The following is a 21,039-nucleotide window of genomic DNA, read 5'->3' on the forward strand; positions in this document are numbered from 1 at the left end:
AAGAAAGTCATTCACGCACGCGGTTTTAACACAAGGGCCACAACATAATGAAAACTACCTAGCCCACCACTGCCAGACACTTTTATGAATCCCATCTACATGGCATTATAGTGCATAATAAACACAATGATAATGACAATGAGCTTGGATTAGCAATATATGAGAGGCCTTTGAAAAATGGTTATAATGGTAATCACCATGGTGACTATCGCTGGTTTTGGTTTTGCTATAGTTCTACTGGGGCTATAGGGGAATGGGGCTATAGCGTCGGGGGCTAATGGGGTAGTTCTACTGGAAACAGTAGTTCTCATATATATTTGCTTCTGATTATTGATAGAAATAATGAACTCGCCAGTATTCAACATTGTGTTACATGAATGCTTGAAATAGAAAAGTATTACAATCAATTCAAAAACAGAATTGCTTTTGACAGATCATGGGGAAATTCTATTGAATATATCAGTTTGTGAAGACCTGGTCAGTGTTATTCTATTATTCAGGACAGGTTGTTATGACTGTGTTTAACCACTGTACGGTGTTGTTAGATTGCACAGCCTCAGCAGTGTTAGCATCCTCTACCCTGGGTATTAAGGGGCCACTTCCCCTGGTCACACACATTTTTCTCCTGCTCACTCAACTCTGGCTTTGGTGATTCACAGTTGAGCTAAACATTGTGTAAATGCAGGCACCGTAAGGTAGGGACCACAACCCAATCCACAGAACTAATTCCCTTTTATCTTGTGGCAGACTGTGCATTCAATTGACTTCCCTGTGTAGTGGGAGCCAAGTTGAAAGACTGAATTACCTGACCTCAGCAGCTGCATCAAAAGGAGCGATTGTATAATGGTCATGCAGACTCCTTGCAAGAACACGACACCGGGTTTGTTCTCAGTGACCCACTAGAGGGGGCATGTAATAGTAGTTAATAATTCACTAACATTTCTACCCCACTCCGGGTCAATACACTGCTCTTGTCATTGAAAGGGAATAGAMGATCTTTCCAAGATCTCAATACCACTGGATTTATAAGGTCTTCTTCGGGAGACTCTTTAACGAAACCTAAAACATGGGTCTTAATTATACAGACAAAGGTGGTTTCAGTGGCCATCCTGCTGCTAATATTATCAATAATAGAACAGAGAACATGAATACTTAACACCTTAACCCAAGGCATCCCTCGCCTTAATATATAATGACCTGAAATATTGATAAGTGTGAAAACTGTGAGCTCTGAAATGGGTAAACACAGATTGTGGTGCTGAATCGGCCCTGTGTTCTGAGCTCTCTCTCTTTTGTCCGTTTAGAGGGCTGCCTGTCCCTGTCTGTGCCCTGGGAGCAGAGTGCCCCCTCACAGCAGCACTGCCTGGAGATTATATCAATTATGGCCCCTGACACATCCATAAACACTGACAGAAACCACTGCCGTCCAATCCCACACCTTTATTGTCACACATGCATACTGACAGAGTGAAATAATACAGTAAGACTGACTCCTGAATGTAGAGGGCCATTGCTTCATGAAGTGAGGTAATATCTTGAACAACAGAATTACAGATGTAGGATCTTAACTTTAACACTCTTTTGGTGCTGAGGATTTTCCTGCATAGCAGGAAATGCAAACTTGTAGAGTATTCAAGGTTTAAAAATGCTTCTAAAGTTTGTAATATCCACTTTAAAATGTCACACTTGAAAGATTTATCAACCACTACAAAAAATACAAATAATAATTCACATTTCCTGTTGATGCAGGATTATTTTCCTGCTGTAGCAAACTGGCTCAAATTATACTGAACAAAAATACAAARGGAACACGTACTGTCAAGATGCATCTGTATAATGATCACTCTGTTTAATCAGCTTCTTGATATGCTACACCTGTCAGGTGGATGGATTATCTTGACAAAGTAGAAAGGCTCACTAACAGGGATGTAAACACATTTGAGCACAACATTTTTGAGCAATAACCTTTTTGTGAGTATGGAACATTTCTGGGATCTATTATTTCAGCTCATGAAACATGGGACCAACACTTTACATGTTGCATTTATAGTTTTGTTCAGTATATGCTCATGCAATGAAACACACACTCAGTTRCCTCTAGTCAGAGAACAACATTGGCATTGTGTAATGTCCACCTAAACCTACTTAGTCAATCCATAAATCAAAGCAATAGATTCCACCTAGACATCTGTGATAACCATCAGACTGATATCTAATGCTTATTGATTCACATATTTATACTACAGTCACTGTAGTGTATATGAAAGAAAGTTCTATAATGAAGTATACAAAGGTACTGTAATACTGTACATAATGCCTTCCTTAATGAACAAACCTCACCATTGAGTTTGAGAGTATCTGGAAATACCCAAACATGCCATTACTGCCCATTCTCTGGAGTAACTCTTCTGACTTCACCAGGCTCTCCTATGCTTGGGTAAGACATCAAACCCAGAGAGGACTTGACATAGTCTAACTCACTAAGACTGAGCCAAAGCACTACAAAGTAGTCAATAGGAGTGGCTGCAGTGGACTAGGCTTGTCAAGGAGAACCCTGCTAATGGGGCTTGAGATGAGTTCAAGTGAATTCTTAAAAGGCCTCTTATTTCTGGACTGATTTGTCCTCCTGGGAACTCCTACAGTGCCCTGTTAAGTCAAGCACTCAGAACAGAGAATTGTTCCACTTGTGAGGGTCAATGCCCACTCCTTCAACTAACATGAACCACACTGGCAGAAAGCAGAACATTAGACACARGCTGCATGTTCTAAAACCAAGAAGGACATAACTAGCAGACGATCTACAACTAACAAAAATGCATACTGTGTAGAAAACAAATGATTTGTGTTATAGAAATAACAAAAAAAGTTAAATGATATGACATGAGACATCAAAACCAACATATAATGTGGTGGTATGGTTGTTGTCTTTAAATGGTATTTAGCAATCATAAATAATGATCAAAAGTGCGCTGAAAATACAATGAAAATGTTGTATGATACCTAGTCTTGGCGTATGATTTGCTCACCCAATATTGTGTGATATTCAACAGCAAAATAACACACATTCTATGTATCACAGTGGAACTTGCTTGGTGCCAAACTTACAGTAAAGCTGTAAGCATGGTACACCTACATTAAAATAGCATCAGACTGATTTTGAATGCCAGGATATCAGTCCATTTGTGTGAGGAAGGGGATCTGTGTGCAGTGGTAGACTGTGAAGGTGCACATACAGAAACCAAGAAAATATACAAAAGAATGAAAACAACAACAGTGGATCAGGAGAAGTCATGACATACCTGTGATACTGTGATGGTGCTTCCCACCCCCTGAAGGCAAAAAAGAATGGGCTTTTACAGTATCTGACTCTGCATGACTACACTCAATATACCCCTCCACACCCCCTCCCCACAGACAAGAGAGAACATTGCAAATCAGTGTTTATTGTATAGGTAATTCTCAAATTGGAACAACCATGGATTAACATCTGAACTTGTTACACAAATCTAAATGATCCAACTTTTAACAATAGTAGCAGAACAGAGTGAAGGAGGATAACAACGCWGACTTGGTTTGGGTGTGGGGGTTGGGTGTGAGAGATTATATTGCCTTCAGGTTAACCCATCTATTAGATAAAAGGTAAAGTGGGAAAGTCACATAAATTGTTTGTAAAAACAAAATATTTATTGGGTGAAGCAGTGTCGTCTGCATGTACAAGCCTAAGCCTGAGCACTGTGACTTCACATGTACCTTAAACATCATATGGATTAACTGGATAACCTATACAGGTTGACATCCAGCCACCTGGACTGATCGAGCAGACAGAGACAATGACAAAGAAAATGGCAGGAGACCCAGAGTGGACATCTATGGAGGACTAACAGGCCCAGAGAGGACATAAATGGAGGACTAACAGGCCCAGAGTGGACATATATGGAGTGCTTACCCACTGTAGGCCTCTGATTGCGGCCAATATTAGGACACTGACCTCCCCTCCCCGTGGCCACTGCTGTGATAGGCTGAACCTGCCCTAGCTGAGGTGTCATTAGGCTCAATGTCAAGGTAAGATAAGGACATTGTTCTCTGATAGTGTGGCCTAGCCGTCCTTCCAGAATGGTCTTGAGTTGCAGCCAGGGACCTCGTATACTGCCTTTTCTCCCCTGAATACCCACCAGCCACTGCGTCTGAGATAAGGAAGCTGCACCCACCTGGGATACTGTAATGCTGCACTTTTTGGCCAACTCCTCTTTGGCTTCTTCACTGGGATATGGGTTGCTGAGGTGCGAGTAGAAATACTCGTTCAAGATCTCCGTCGCCTGCTTGCTGAAGTTTCTCCTTTTCCGCCTGAATAGTGAACAAAATGAGAGAAAGGCCAAGGAAGCTCATTAGCGAAACCAGCATTAACTCGTCCATTTGGATCGGACAAATAGCACAATCAATCTCACACATAAATGGTGAAAATAATGAGGAATGGGGGTCTCAGGAGCGGAATATTGTGTCCTCCTTTCAGCACCATCCTCATCAACACACACCAAGCCATCCTCCAACCGCTAAACCCACACAACACACACAGAAACACACAAACACATACATTGCTTAATTTGGTCTGTTGGGCTCTGATCTCCAGGCCAAGCATGTAATGTGTAGTGTTTAGCAAAGCAGATGGGCAGGCTTGGTGATGGAGTGCTAGGCCCAGTTGCAACTCAGTACATTATAGAAATCAAGACATGCCCAGCGAGCATTGTTCCTGGAATGCCACGGCCTCAGGAAAGTCCAGTGGGAACAAATCCCCTCTAACTAGATCTGGGTCTCCTTTACCCCCCCAGGGCACTACTTATCATGTTATTTAGCATTTGCTGCTTATTTTGCCTTGTTTACTGCACTTCACACAAGCAATGGGCAGCAAATGTGCWTCTGCTTCCTCCCACTCTCCTTAGAGCTCCACTCCACAAKTWGGAACTCCAGTGGGAACAAATCCCCTCTAACTAGATCTGGGTCTCCTTTACCCCCCCAGGGWACTACTTATCATGTTATTTAGCATTTGCTGCTTATTTTGCCTTGTTTACTGCACTTCACACAAGCAATGGGCAGCAAATGTGCTTCTGCTTCCTCCCACTCTCCTTAGAGCTCCACTCCACAAACGGTTTGTGATTACAGTAATCCAGAACACCTGCTGATTACATATGACTTTGTTCCCACTTCATTTAATCTAAAATTCTTTCAGGTGATAGCGGATGATTATCTTGAAAGATGGCTATAACACATAACACGTGCGCTTTATGGCAAGATCATCTATGAATATTTGCAGTGTACTGTTTGGCGCTGTATGTTGTTGATTCGTGTTTCGCAGATATAGAAGTACATTTTCTAGGAAGTGTTGTTATTACGATCATGCCTGCCTACTGTATGCTCCAAAATAGAAACATTGGTTTTGTGGGTCTAGAAACATTGGTTTTGTGGGTCTAGAAACATTGGTTTTGTGGGTCTAGAAACATTGGTTTTGTGGGTCTAGAAGCATTGGTTTTGTGGGTCTAGAAACATTGATTTTGTGGGTCTAGAAAAATTGGTTTTGTGGGTCTAGAAACATTGGTTTTGTGGGTCTAGAAGCATTGGTTTTGTGGGTCTAGAAACATTGATTTTGTGGGTCACGGTCTAAGAAACGTTTTGGAACACAGAGACACACAGTAACACACATGCACGTCATATATACACACTGACCTGGCATCAAGGAATCTGGAGCGCAGGATCATGACGGCCTCACAGGTGCTCTGCTTGAGCTGCATCTGGATGGAGCTGAACTTGCGGTGGATGATGCCCACCATGCGTTCTATCTCTTTGGGAGAGATGGGTCGCGTGCGGGACTGCTCCCTCAGCAGGTTCATCACATGGGTGGTGAACTCGTTACACGCCTGAAGAGAAATCACAGAGCCCAACCCAGCCCTGTTAGTACCCTCCTGGCGAGTATCCTTTGGTTAGGAACAACTTTCAGTAGCTGAATGTGTTTATTAGCCTACTCCCTTAGTTAAAAGTATCTTCACTGATCGTGCTTTTGAAAAACACAGCCCAGTATTTATACGACTGCTGAGCACTTCAATTACTTAGTTGGTGAAGTCATCTATAAATGCAAATGCCGATTTGCAATTTGGCTTTGGCCCAGCACAGAGAGAATTTAAACAGCTTTTCGTTAAACCAGTAGTTCATACATGATTAATTAGAATAACTCATTTACGTAGTGCACACTTTAGCTCATTACTCTGAGTAAAATTCGTTAAGTATTTACATTTAGATAATTAAAACCTGGAAACACCCCTAAGAAAGATGCATTCACTCCAGGCAAAGTGTTGTGTGTCCTCTTCTCCCCTCCCTCCTCTCCTCTCCTCTCCTCCCTCACTCCTCTCCTCTCAGAGTGCCGGGAGTAAATTAGTCTAATTCACCTCGCTGCACTGCTGAGGCATCAGTGTTCCACCTTTCATTTTCTCTTATAATGTGTCTGTTTTATTGCTGAAGCTCAACATGGCACCTGAATGAGTTGATCATATTCTCATTTTACTGAGACGACTACATTACTTAGACTACACTACTTCCCAGACTTAGTTAACTTAGACTTAGACTACATAACTCCCCAGACTTAGTTAACCTAGTTACCTTAGACTTAGATGACACTACTCCCCAGACTTAGTTAACTTACTTAGACTACACTACTCCCCAGACTTAGTTAACTTAGACTACACTGGGCCTCCCGAGTGACGCAGTGGTCTAAGGCACTGCATCGCAGTGCTAGCTGTGCCACTAGAGATCCTGGTTCAAGTCCAGGCTCTGTCGTAGCCGGCTGCGACCGGGAAACCCATGGGTGCACAATTGGCCCAGCGTCGTCCGGGTTAGGAGAGGGTTTGGCCGGCAGGGATGTTCTTGTACCATCGTGCTCTAGTTACTCCTGTGGCAGGCCGGGCGCAATGCACGCTGACACGGTCACCAGGTGTACGGTGTTTCCTCCAACACATTGGTGCGGTTGGCTTCCAGGTTAAGCGAGCATTGTGTCGAGAAGCAGTGCGGCTCGGTTGGGTTGTGTTTCAGAGGACACACGGCTTTTGACCTTCGCCTCTCCCGAGTCCGTACGGGAGTTGCAGCGATGGGACAAGACTGTAACTACCAATTGGATACCATGAGAATAAAGTTAAAAAATATATAATAAATTATAAAAAAAGAAAAAAACTTAGACACTACTCCCCAGAATTAGTTAACTAACTCTGGGGAGTAGTCTAAGTAAGTTAACTTAGACTTAGACTACACTACTCCAAAGAGTTAGTTAACTTAGACTTAGATGACACTACACCCCAGAGTTAGTTAACTTAGACTTAGATGACACTACACCCCAGACTTTTTAGACTACATAACTCCCCAGACTTAGTTAACTTAGATGACACTACTCCCCAGACTTAGTTAACTTAAGACTTAGATGACACTACTCCCCAGATGTAGTTAACTTAGACTTAGACTACATAACTCCCGAAACTTAGTTAACTTAGACTACACTACTCCGGAAACTTAGTTAACTTAGACTTAGTTAACGAAACACAAAATATGTACGTTTCCAATATTACAACAAATATTTTGTTCCTGGTTTTGTACTCTAATAATACGTCTATGAAGCTTAAAGGTGTGATGTGAAGGTGGTTAAAGGTGTGACTCACACCAACCTGTTCGTATTTCTCCAGCTCTGTGTGGTAGATCTGTCTGATCTGGGTGAGTTTGGCTCTGTAGTCTGAGTGTTCGATGGAGTTGTCTGAGGCCCCTCCCGAAGCTGCGGCTGCAGCGGCGGCAGCYGCGGATCCACCCCCTTTCTCTGGTCCTGACACACCCTCCGCCAGCAGCATGTTGTCCAGACGCATGAGCTGGGGGTCGGGAGGGTCCTCCTCTTGGGCACCACGGATGCTGAGGCCTGAGAGACATCAGAGAGAGAGAGTGACAGTTAGACATGAGGACGTCCAGACCTCCAGACATGACACAGACACAAAGGAGTTTTGATACTGTTCTTTTTTTGATAGGGCAGAACCTCCATGGTAACTGAATAATAATTTGTAATTTGTTTAGTGTTCATTCTATACTAGAGGGTGGGTTTCATGGACTCACCAAGAACCACATCTAGACACACTCTTAAACTGACTCCTCCATGGCTGACTGGCTMATTTCCATAAGGGTAAAAAACATACAACAGCCCAGATTATGCAGTGCCAGCCTCACAAGTATTGTCTTGTACAGTATCCTGAGCAGTGAGCCGCTAAAGCCAAAATTATTTTCTATAGGTACCTTTCCCTGGATGTCTGTCATATAGCCAAAGTGCAGTGCGGGTAATCCCCTGTGGGAATGGATTGGGTACCTCCTGTGTACGTGCTGTGTTCCTGTCGCCTAAAGCCCGGGCCTGCCTTATTTTATCTACACACTGCACTGCACACTGTGTGTACAGGGAGGCTTACATGACAGCAACATCCATAAACTGACAAATGCTCAACTGCGAGGTGGCACTTCTATTCTCCGAAAGGATGCTAAACAGAGGAATAAACCTCAAGCATGTGTCTGCCTTTTCTGCATGATGCAAAGCCTGAAATCACCACTGTCTGTTGGTTTTCTGTGATTAAAAACAGAGCCAGGGTTCTTCCACACTCTTAACGTTACCATATTTAGCATTATTCTACTTCATTTACAACTACTCATAGACAATATTTTCCCTTTTTCTCTTCTAATTGTGCACTTGATTACTGTGCAGCTCTAAGATACCTCAGGGCTCGCACGCAACCACGCATGCACAAACACGCGCGCTCACGCACGCACGCACATACACACACAAACAAATCATTGAGTGCTGACTTTTGCTATTGTTATCGGGACCTGCTGTTTCCTTTTCTCTTTTCATTCTTTCCTATATATTTCAATCCTAATTAGCCATCAGTCAGCATAGGAGTACACCTGCACGCATAGAGAATGWTGTCATGACGGCTGCAATGAAAAAAAGACTGCAGCCGGTCAGAATTACCAGCCAAATAAATCTGCATTATTCAGTCCAATAAATTAATAAAAAGGGCACCCAATCTGCAGTAAACACTGAGTGCCCACTTAGATGTTATGATTACCAGGGTTATCTCTATTCAATAATCTGCCAGAGATGTAGGGATTTAACAGTTTCTTAAGGCTTCATTAAGATATGGTGAGCCCTTGAATTTTAAATAAGAAGATTAGTCGTTCTATTGTGTGAGGCAGTAGCCTAGCAATCAGAGAGGAGGGGCTCTACCAGGCACCAACTGTGACCCAGAACACCATACTATATGGATATTTAAAGTAACATACTGTCACCTCTCTCATCACATACCCCATTAACAATCCCCATCGACATTGGTGTGTGTCTCAGATTTGGAGATGCTACTGCAAGGCAAATTTGTGTCTATCTGTGGATCTATTGGCTGAATGTTTGTCTTGTAGTTGTAATGGTGTTAAAGTAGAGGATGCATGTGGCCATTGATGCTGGAAGAGTTGTAGCATCAGGCATGCCAAGCCAAATCACCCATGTGAACAATATGCCATTACTCCACTATCTTTAACCCCATCACCATCATATATTTAACCCCATCACATCTTTAACCCATCACCATCCTATCTTTAACCCATCACCATCATATCTTTAAATATATGATGGTGATGGGTTAAAGATATGATGGTGATGGGGTTAAAGATATGATGGTGATGGGTTAAAGATGTGATGGGTTAAAGATATGATGGTGATGGGGTTAAAGATATGATGGTGATGGGTTAAAGATATGAGGTGATGGGTTAAAGATGTGATGGGGTAACCCCATATCTTTAAATGAAGAATGATGGTGATGGGTTAAGAGATAATGATGGTGATGGGGTTAAATATATGATGGTGATGGGGTTAACACACCATCATATCTTTAATGATATGATGGTGATGGGTTAAAGATGTGATGGGTTTAAAGATATGATGGGTGTTCCATCTTTAACCCCATCACCATCTATTTTAACCCATCACCCATCAATTCTTAACCCATCACCATCTTTAACCCATCACATAATATCTTTAACCCATCACCATCATATCTTTAACCCCATCACCATCATATCTTAAAGATATGATGGTGATGGTTAAGATGGGTTAAAGATGTGATGGGTTAAATATATGATGGTGATGGGGTTAAAGATATGATGGTGATGGGTTAAAGATATGATGGTGATGGGGTTAACCCCATAACCATCATATCTTTAACCCATCACCATCATATCTGTAAAGATGCTGAGCTATTAGTATAGTACCTCTGGTGGTGGTAATATCTGGAAGTTGATTGAGCAAACAGGTTTGCTCAGTGCAGTACTTTTGCCTACCCTTTGCTGCAGACACAAGCTCAAGTCCGCACTTTCCTTTGTGATGGAGGTGATAGTAAGTAGTTAAGCATGTTTTTCATGTCAGGTATATTAACTATAACTCTGAGAGCAGCAGTGCACATTTCCACACCAAACCCATGTTGTCACTTTTACTCCACTCACTCTTTATCCAGGGGAAGCACAGCTGGGGGAATTTACAGGGTTTCATTCAAACCAAATAATCACAGGGCATAAAGAGCTACTTGTCTCAACATATATTACAGTAAAGTTCCTGTGAGCAATAATGTGTCCATTCAGAGCATGGGCAAACAGAGCGAGACATTAGGAAGTGACGTGCAATCCTATTAGGAAGCTAACGTGTGGAGTGGCCATGACATTTTTATCATACATGTCCATTTCTATTTGGGAAATCAGCGGGATAAAAATGATTACTCCACTGGTCTGAGATTGTTCCGCCCCTCCAGCAGCCCACTAGCGTGTGTTTGTGCCAGAGCAGCTATCGAGGCCCATCCATAACAAACAGGTTTGGAAACACTTCCCCCCTCCACCTGCCTCAACATACAGCAGGGAGCAGCTCCCAGCCAAAAGACCAAGTGCTGTGAATTTCCATCTTCTACTGGATTTCTCTCTCCTTGGATTTTTGTTTTTCTCTCATTGAAATCTGTGTTCATATTGTTTACCTAATTTCTACTCTAGGGTTGAAAGGAAGTCGACATTGTGATTAATACATTCATATCAGTGAGGTGTGGTTTTACTTATTATTTTTACATGTTTCAATGTCATATCTGATCCGATGAAATAACACAACTGACAGATGAAGACAAAGCAGGCCTTTCTCTCCCCTCCACTGTTTAGAATTATTTCCGGTTTAGTGCCATTGTCTCGTTTATCACCCCTGCTTGAAGTTCTGACAGTGATCTGAGCAATGCCTCTGGCCACTCTCCTTTCCTCCCACCTCTTTCCCCTTGTGCCTTCTTTTATTCCGGGGGCTTAGCTGACCTTTGGCCCAGCGTTTGTTTACTCTCATCACTGAAGTGTGAGCAGGAGAGTCATAAAGGCAGAGCCCTGCTGGGTTAATGTGAGCTGCTGAGGAGAGGAGCAGGATCAGGGGCTGGAGGAGGGTTATCCACCAGTGTAGTACTGCAGTACTACACTGTCACAGAGAGAAGACCATAACACCTCAGTACATCACAGGAAAAGAGAGAGATATTTTTATTTAGTGAGATGATTTTCCCTTTTTACATTTACTTTGTTTGAATATTTGTTCCACAGATTTAATTATATACCTAATTATTTTCTCTCTACCGCATTTGGTTATATAGAGGGATAAAAACATGAAAAAATACAAAACTGCACAATAGTGTGTTGCAAATTGATTGTGAACTGTTTGCCTTGTTGTATTTGAAAGAACACATTGTATCTCTGTTACTTCCACTGCTTTCAAAATATCCTGTTCGATACACCTAACCCTGACCCCATGCAGTTCCTCTCCTACTCAATGCATCCAACGAAAAGGCCCAGCGCATATCGACACACTGTGCATCTAATTGCATTGATCCACAAAGGTCTCCTAAAGCTAACTAATCGAAACCAAATTTATTTTCTGTCAATATTTGCAAAGGTCATCTCTCTTAGAGCAGGATCCAATCCCAAGCAATACAGAGACAGGCAGGCCGTGGCTCTCCTCTCAGCCTGCTGAACAGATCCCACCGAGGTGGCCCCTCTCTGGGTGAGTATTAGTGAGGATCCCTGAATCTTAACCCACCATGTGATTAGAACACAATGTCAAAGCAACACACAAGAGACAACAGAACACAAAGAACACTGTGTCACTACAGACTTGTTTCCATGTCTCTTTTGACTTAATATCATCTCGTTTTCAAAGCCTCCAGATTAGTGGCTCTCACTTTAGAAGCAGAGAAGTGCATCAAATTACCATTGGAAATCTTTTGTTCTGGCCAATAAAACATAAAGATTCTCTTTCATTGATGTCCTTAAAGTCTTTTTTAAGCTTGGCCTACATCCACATGGCACAGAGAATCTGGGAGAATGCCTTCGGGCTCTCTCAAGCATGTACAGTAATTAACACATTAATACACATTAGCTATTCCCAATGTTAATGGTAGGGTAATTACCATACCTGATACCACACTGAGGGAAAGCTAGCACGCATTAGCCACATTTTGTTTCACTTTCTTTCTTGCCATAAAAAAGCTGAAAAGGATCCTGTCTAATTCAGGGGCTAAATCATTATATTTCCCCACAGACAGAAACGGTGAATTTGACAGTTCCCTGTACATCTGTCAATGCGCGCTCCCGCTCCCTCTTTCAAACTGCATCAATAGGAAAAGATACGCACTTTACATTACTATTCCATCTCTATAAAAAGAGACTTCAAAGCATGTGAGTTCTTGTTGTATCCACTGTAAACCGCAGAGGGTTTGACTTTAGAGTTGAGGCAGGCAGAGATACTGTGGGGATGAACAAGTGAGCATGCAGATAGATTAAATACAGAGTAATAGAGGGCAGGGAAGGGACCCTAAACTGGGGAATCCCTGTCTAGCATGATGATGTATTTCCTCCCAGTGCGGTGAGTGATAAGGCCCATTGACAGTGAAGTGTTACAGCCCCCCGGTGCTGGGTCAAGACTTCTCCTATCATACACCACCAGCACACTCTAAACGGACAGCACAGGGGGCGGAGAAGAAAACGTGACAAAAAGTGGCTCCGGTCAAATAAGAAGATCCCTGTCAGTTCAGGTAGCCTTTGTCCTTCGATGATGATGCTCTCCTCTCCCAAAGCCCTTGACAAGAGAAAGGCGGGGGATCGGGCTTCACCGAATCAGAGAGATGGGAGAGGGGATGGGTTAGGGGGTGGGAAAAGTAACCCAAACAAACATCTTGAAGACATTTTGCCGAACACACCAAAATTAATCACTGTCCCTTTGTGGAAAGTGACACATGGCATGACAGACCACAGGGAGAGGATGGGAGACAACTGAGGGAGGGACACTGGGTAAACAAGGCCTACTGTCACTTGCTGTGTCCCGTGTGTTGTGTGTTGTGTGTGGTGTGTGTGTGTGTGTGGTGTGTGTGTGTGTGTGTGTGTGTGTGTGTGTGTGTGTGTTGTGGTGTGTGTGTGTGTGTGTGTGTGTGTGTGTGTGTGTGTGTGTGTGTTGTGTGTTGGTGTGTGTGTTTGTCCACTCTGGATGTTGCCCTCACAGACTTTGAGTGGGCAGGTGGCCAAGTGGCGCAGTGATGGCTGACCAGGCCTGGCTGTGGCGGCCGCACGCAGTGGTAAGGGAGACTGGCCAAATCAGTGGACAGGACCTCCTCTACAGATCATCACACTGACTGACCCTACAGAACACATACAGCATGGGGCTCAAGCACAGGGCTGGACTAGCAGCCCAGAATCAGCACCAATCATTAACGGCCTGTTAAAGCATTTACCATCAATACTCACATAAACCTAGAATACAAAAATACCTTGTTTTTAAAAAATGGTACCTTCATGTAATTATTTAGTAACAAAGAAAATGAGATTTACAGTAAAGTAGTATTATAGCATTTCAAGATAACTAACAGCATTTGCTGCTTTTTCCTCTCTTATTTCATTTCATATCTGATGTACTTTTGGTTTTTAGCTACTAGCCTCAATTTACTGCAAATGTACCCTAATTCTTTATTCAGACCCCAAGCACATAATGCAAATGTGGCACTGAAAGCCAGTTATGAAATACCCAAAGGCAACTAATCTCTCCTTCCTTTGCAGCCTTCTCTGCAGCTCCCTAATTAGAAGATGGAGATTGCACGAAACCAGTCACACAGCAGGTCCTGTACACACAGACAACCAGGCCAATATAGATACACTTCATCTAAATATAATGTGCATGAAGCCATGCATACATTACTCTAAAGGCTAAGGGTGAAACAAATAATACTACTTCTGTCATTAATCCCATGTTTTTAACTGTATTCCTCTAAATAAATGGTTTCGGCTTGTAGGCATTGTGTGTGTGTGGTGTGTGTTTGTGTGCATGAGTCCACGCATGAATGCGTGCAAGCTTGTGTGTGTGTGTGTGTGTGTGTGTGTGTGTGTGTGTGTGTGTGTGTGTGTGTGTGTGTGTGTTGTGTGTGTGTGTGTGTGTGTGTGTGTGTGTGTGTGTGTGTGTGTGTGTGTTGTGTGTGTGTACTCATGAACCATAAAGCAGCATTGGGAACATACAGCAGACCATGATCCAGTGCCAGACAAATTATTCTTTGCAGTGGCATTTCTACACGAGAGTTGACAGTCTATCATTTCGATTTTGTTGCAGTGTATCCACGGTAGAGACTGCACTGCCTGAAGCAGAAGGAGCTGTTTCCCTCTGAAGAATGTATTTTATAGAGAAGAATATGACTCCAAATTATAGATTAACATTCTCTTCCCAGACGAGCTAACATATATAGCCCCAATTGCAGGTGGAGGCAGAGGCTGTACCGTTGGAAATGGGTGTCTTTGACAGCCATCATACTGCTGAGCGGTGAGACATGTTGAGATGCTCACCAATGAGAACACATATACATTTGTTTTTTACAGTGTTTATAACCTAAGGTAAATAGTGGCTGTGATTTGGAGGGACAGAATGTTCAGCCAAAGTCTCATGTACCTGAAAAGGAGCATCATGGCTGCTGGTGTATTGTTGTGCCTGATGCCGCAGGTTGCTGTGGTTTGTAGAGTGACAATGAGGAGGAGCTAGTCAGGTCAATGTACAGGACAGAGAGGATGGACATTAGAGCAGATACTACCAGGAAGGCTGACAATCTACTCTTAATTAGCTCCCCTTTTACTCAACGCATCACATCATATCCATCGCAAGAACTGTGACAGTACTAAAGTGGTACTGCGGTTTAATACAAACTATTATATTAGCGATTCACAATAAAAAAAACATTTGAAATAATAATTTCAACAAAACATTGCTATAGGGAAAAACCCTTTGAAGTTTGTGTTATGATGGTGCTACTCCTTGTTGTCTAATACTACTCCTTGTTGTCAAAGGACAAGGTACAAAAATATGATTTGTTTCTAATTATTCTCAGAGTGTATTTTACACCATTTAATTAGTTCGTCTGGAGACATGGCCATGGGCTGTGACTTCCTTCCCCAGTTATCCATGATGAACTGTGCAGTCTCCACCACGTCACCCCCATCAAGTGAATCAAGTCCCTATCCCCACTCAATTCCCTACAAAGGGCTTCACCGGAGCAGAGAAGATGCACAACTGAAGCAGCACAACAGCTACCGTGCCATTTTGTCTCCACGTACCGGGAGAGAGGGAGGTGGGGGGTGACAGAGCGAGGGGCTCGCTCCCATAATTACAGTAATTAACAGTTGCAGATTTAATTGGAAGGGAAGGCATTAACGGAAGGAACATTGCAGCGGCGCGTGCAGAGGGAACCTTTGCGGCACGGGGCTTTTGTCTGGTACACACCTAATGGAGCCCTGGCTGGCTGGCTGGCTGGCTGGCTGGGCTGCGGTAGCGCTGCATCCCACTGCTGACACAACAAGCGTTGGGTTCAGACGCCGGGGCTTGTCACGACTCAGACTGGAGGCAGATAATTAGGTGCCAGGTTAATGAGAGCATGGGCTCTTGATGGCATTTGGTTACTGTATGTGGGCAATTAACGATTTAGTTTTTGTGTTTTTTGTTGCCCACTTGTGTGGAAAATATAGCCCATTACTCACCTCGGCCTCTGAGTTGAATGTAGTGATGGAGTGGCAAAGGGCTGTAGCTATGAGCCTTTTTAAAATGGCTAACGTTGAATACCTCCAGACAACCTAGAATTTTATAACAGATGTGTGGAAACATACATTTAATCTCAATTTCCTTGAAGCAACCAGCTGACCTTTTCAGACTGTATTGCCCTATGTCACCGCTTTCTATGTACAAACTCCCTATAGACATCAAGCAGACCATGAGGTTCCAGGTCAAATACAGTATATTGCCATGCACACACAAGAACAAAGAAACTGGGCACAAAGAAACCCCAAGTGTTAATATATGGTATCGACTTTCATAATGTGTTTGTGAAATCCCATACCCCTTTGAAAAGCACTGCTTTTGCATTCCATAGGATTAATTGGCAATAAATCCACAGAGAGAACTTAAGACACCCTCTTTCTCAGGCAAACGGCTCAACACCTTCTATTTTGGAGTGTGTTGTTGTCTTGCCTGTGGTGGCTAATTAGTGGTATTCGATAAATGGGCACCTATAAGCTTTGGTTAAGATGGCATCTGTGTGAAAGTGTAGGCTCGGCCCTAATTTATGTGCTCTCTCTCACCGGCCGCATGGCAAATGACTTGACAAAACACAAGACAATGTCCAAGGACCAGTCAGCCCTTCCCCCGTGAAGGGGCCAAAATATATTTCTCTCTCAACAGTATCCAGAGGATTGGCTATTGGAACGTGTGTTAGTGATGCTAATGCATCCATGTTTGATATAAAGTGCATTCAGAAAGTATTCAGGCTCCTTGACTTTTACAACCTTATTCTAAAGTGGATTTAATATTTTTTTCCCCTCATCAATCTAAAAACAAAACCCCATTATGACAAACCCAAAACAGGTTTAAAAAAACAAACAAAAAAKCCCAGAAATATCACATTTACATAAGTATTGCAACCCTTTACTCAGTACTTTGTTGAAGCACCCTTGGCAGTGAGTACAGCCTTGAGTCTTCTTGGGTATGACACTACAAGCTTGGCACACCTGTATTTGGGAGTTTCTCCCATTGTTCTCTGCAGATCCTCTCAAGCTCTGTCAGGTTGGATGGGGAGCGTCGCTGCACAGCTATTTTCAGATCTCTCCAGAGATGTTCGATCGGGTTCAAGTCTGAGCTCTGGCTGGGCCACTCAAGGACATTCAGAGACTTGTCCCGAAGCCACTCCTGCGTTGTCTTGGCTATGTGCTTAGGGTCGTTGTCTTGTTAGAAGGTGAACCTTTGCCCCAGTCTAAGGTCCTGAGCGCTATGGAGCAGGTTTTCATCAATGATCTCTCTGTACTTTGCTCCCTTAATCTTTCCCTCGATCCTGACTAGTCTCCTAGTCCCTGCCCTGAAAAACATCCCCACAGCATGACGCTGTCACCACCATACTTCACTGAAAGGATGGTGCCATATTTCCTACAGATGTGACGCTTGGCATTCAGGCCAAAGAGTTCAATCTTGGTTTTATCAGACCAGAGAATCTTGTTTCTCATGGTCTGAGAGTCTTTAGGTGCCTTTTGTCAAACTCCAAGCGGGCTGTCGTGCCTTTTACTGAGGAGTGGTTTCTGTCTGGCCACTCTACCATAAAGGCCTGATTGGTGGAGTACTGTAGAGATGGTTGTCCTTCTGGAAGTTTCTCCCATCTCCATAGAGCAACTCTTGAGCTCTGTCAGAATGACAATTGGGTTCTTATTCCATTTAAAAATGATGGAGGCCACTGTGTTCTTGGGGAGTTTCAATGCTGCAGAAATGTTTTGGTAACCTTCCGCAGATCTATGGCTCGACACAATCCTGTCTCTGAGCTCTACGGACATTTCCTTCAACCTTTGGCTTGGTTTTTGCTCTGGCATGCACTGTCAACTGTGGGACCTTATATAGTAAGGGGTGTGCCTTTCCAAATCATGACCAATCAATTATATTTACCACAGGTGGACTCCAATCAAGTTGGAGAAACATCTCAAGGATGATCAATAGAAACAGGATAAACCTGAGCTCAATTTTGAGTCTCATAGCAGAGTCTGAAAACGTATGTAAATAAGGTATTTCTGTTTTTATTTTTAATACACCCTTCCTGTCTCAGCCTCCAGTATTTATGCTGCAATAGTTTACGTGTCGGGGGCTAGGATCAGTCTGTTATATTTCTCCTGACTTATCCGGTGTCCTGTGTGAATTTAAGTATGCTCCCTCTAACTCTCTCTTTCTCTCTTTTCTCTCGGAGGACCTGAGCCCTAGGACCATGCTTCAGGACTACCTGGCCTGATGACTCCTTGCTGTCCCCAGTCCACCCCAGTCCAACTGCTGCTGCTCCAGTTTCAACTGTTCTGCCTACCCTGACCTGTTCATCGGACGTGCTACCTTGTCCCGGACCTGCTGTTTTCGACTCTCTCTCTCTACCGCACCTGTTGTCTCTAACTCTGAATGATCGGCTATGAAAATCCAACTGACATTTACTCCGGAGGTGCTGACCTTTTTCACCCTCTACAACCACTGTGATTATTATTATTTGACCCTGCTGGTCATCTATGAACGTTTGATCATCTTGGCCATGTACTGTTATAATCTCCACCCGGCACAGCCAGAAGAGGACTGGCCACCCCTCAGAGCCTGTTTCCTCTCTAGGTTTCTTCTTAGGTTCCTGCCTTTCTAGGGAGTTTTTCCTAGCCACCGTGCTTCTACATCTGCATTGCTTGCTGTTTGGAGTTTTAGGCTGGGTTTCTGTATAGCACTTTGTGACATCGGCTGATGTAAAAAGGGCTTTATAAATACATCTGATTGATTGATTGATTGATGAGGAAAATGTTTTATTTAATCAATTTTAGAATGAGGTAGTAACATAACAAAATGTGGAAAAGGTAAAGGGGTCTGAATACTTTCCYAATGCACTGTATATCTGAAACTTGTCCCCTGAGGAGAACTCTGGCGCTATCTACATGGATGTATAATCTCTGTGGTAACTTGTAACTGTACAGGGTAATTCTAAACCACTCTATGCAAAGGGGTTTTAGTGTCTTTAGGAATTCTGCACTGGTCTCACTCCCCCACACAAGCCTTTAGATGCTGTGACATCCTGTGGAGATTGACAGATTAGGTTACTATAACTTGGTTTAGTTTGATTGGTCAATGGTGGTTGGTTTCGGTTTTAAAGAGTCACACATTCAGATGTTATAAATGGAATGAAATGCCTTTGTTCTGCCTCTTGCTCCTGTTATCCACTCTGCAGAAAGGTTGTATGAACATTCTTCTCTTGTAGGCCTGTAATGTTTTTTATGCTTTGCTTTGTAACTCTGGGATCTTCATGCCTAGATTGTGAATGCCTTGTGATGCTAGTATTGCCTTGTAACTTAAGCTTCATGGCTTGTATGTGATTCCATCCATTTTACAATGTAATTCAATATCTGCCTTTGATATAGACAATTCTTAGACCTTTCTCGACCTTCCAATTCCTGTAACTCAACTATAGTCTCTCCATATTGCTAAATTATCTTTATGGAGTCAAATAATTCATTTAATAGGCATATAGTCTTATTACGGGTCGCATGTGAGGTATATACAGTATAATATACACATATCAAATATTACCCCACTACAAAAGGTTTCAATATCCTCACAGCAGGAAATAAAAGGGGTTTATTCAGAAATAAAAAATCATGTAAATACTGTCTGAGGGTTTATGCTGGGATAGGGATCATCACTTCCACTGTGACTGGTGTTCATATTCATTATCCTTTATTGCCCAACATATTGGACATCTTAGTTCTGCAGATTAGCCAGGAAGAGATGATGTTTAGAGTTTTTCCAAATCTTTACTTCTATTACTCAGACGCATGTACAAATAATATATATTCAACTACAATGTACAATCCTAAAAAAAATAATGTAAAGAGCTTCAAATATTTCCTTATTTGTGCATATTTAATGCATGGGCAAAATTATGGATTAAAATAAATATAAATCATATTAAAAAAACTACAAACTACTATAGTAGTATAGAATATGTAGCTATGTAGCATTCCTGTATGGGTAATGTGTAGCCTGTAAAATACTGCACAGTGCATGGCGATATGATAAAGTGCTTCTGAGAATATTTGCCGGGCTCCCATATATGTGTGAAGTGCGCACACCCGCTCTGGCCTGCGGACGTGCCCTTGTATATGCGTGTGTAACTCAGCCAGGAATAATGTAAATGTCTAGAGAGTCTTAAGACTGAGCAGGCCCGTATAAAAGCGCCCTGTTTAAGGCTAGTAAAACAAGTCAATAAATACAGGAAGCCCGAGCTGTCTGCTGCGACTCTCCTGAACGAAAACAGGTGAACTGCTTAATTTCAACATGGCACCACTGGATGACAGCAGCATTATGAGCCCTCATACATTCTGACTATCACTCGCCACTAGCTACACATACAGTACCAGTCAAAAGTTTGGACACACCTACTCATTCAAGGGTTTTTCTTAATTTGTACTATTTTCTACATTATAGAATAATATTGAAGACATCAAAACTATACAATAATACATATGGAATCATGTAGTAACCAAAAATGTGTTAAACAAATGTAAATATATTTTAGATTCTTCAAAGTAGTCAACCTTTGCCTTGATGACAGCTTTGCATTCTCTCAACCAGCTTCATGAGGTAGTCACCTGGAATGCATTTCAATTAACTTCTTAAAAGTTAATTTGTGGAATTATTTTCTTCTTAATGTGTTTGAGCCAATTAGTTGTGTTTTGACAAGGTAAGGGTGGTATATAGAAGATAGCCCTAATTGGCTAAAGACCAAGTCCATATTACGGCAAGAACAGCTCAAATAAGCAAAGAGAAATGACAGTCCATCATTACTTTAAGACATGAAGGTCTCTCAATCCAGAAAATGTCAAGAACTTTGAAAGTTTCTTCAAGTG

At 42.5% G+C, this 21,039-nt stretch overlaps 1 protein-coding gene across 1 annotated transcript in view; it reads right to left on the minus strand.

Moving 5' to 3' along the window:
- The window catches only part of LOC111974815 (pre-B-cell leukemia transcription factor 3), a 94,205-nt gene that overhangs the window by 21,433 nt on the left and 51,733 nt on the right, over nucleotides 1-21,039 (minus strand). The window contains exons 3-5 of the mRNA XM_070447017.1: nucleotides 7,698-7,939; nucleotides 5,719-5,909; nucleotides 4,209-4,344 (exon numbers count right to left, since the gene is read on the minus strand). Of these exons, the coding sequence (XP_070303118.1) occupies nucleotides 4,209-4,344; nucleotides 5,719-5,909; nucleotides 7,698-7,939 (569 nt within the window). The remainder of the gene's footprint in view (nucleotides 1-4,208; nucleotides 4,345-5,718; nucleotides 5,910-7,697; nucleotides 7,940-21,039) is intronic.

This window comes from Salvelinus sp. IW2-2015, linkage group LG15 (assembly GCF_002910315.2).
Source record: "Salvelinus sp. IW2-2015 linkage group LG15, ASM291031v2, whole genome shotgun sequence".
NCBI lineage: Eukaryota > Metazoa > Chordata > Actinopteri > Salmoniformes > Salmonidae > Salvelinus > Salvelinus sp. IW2-2015.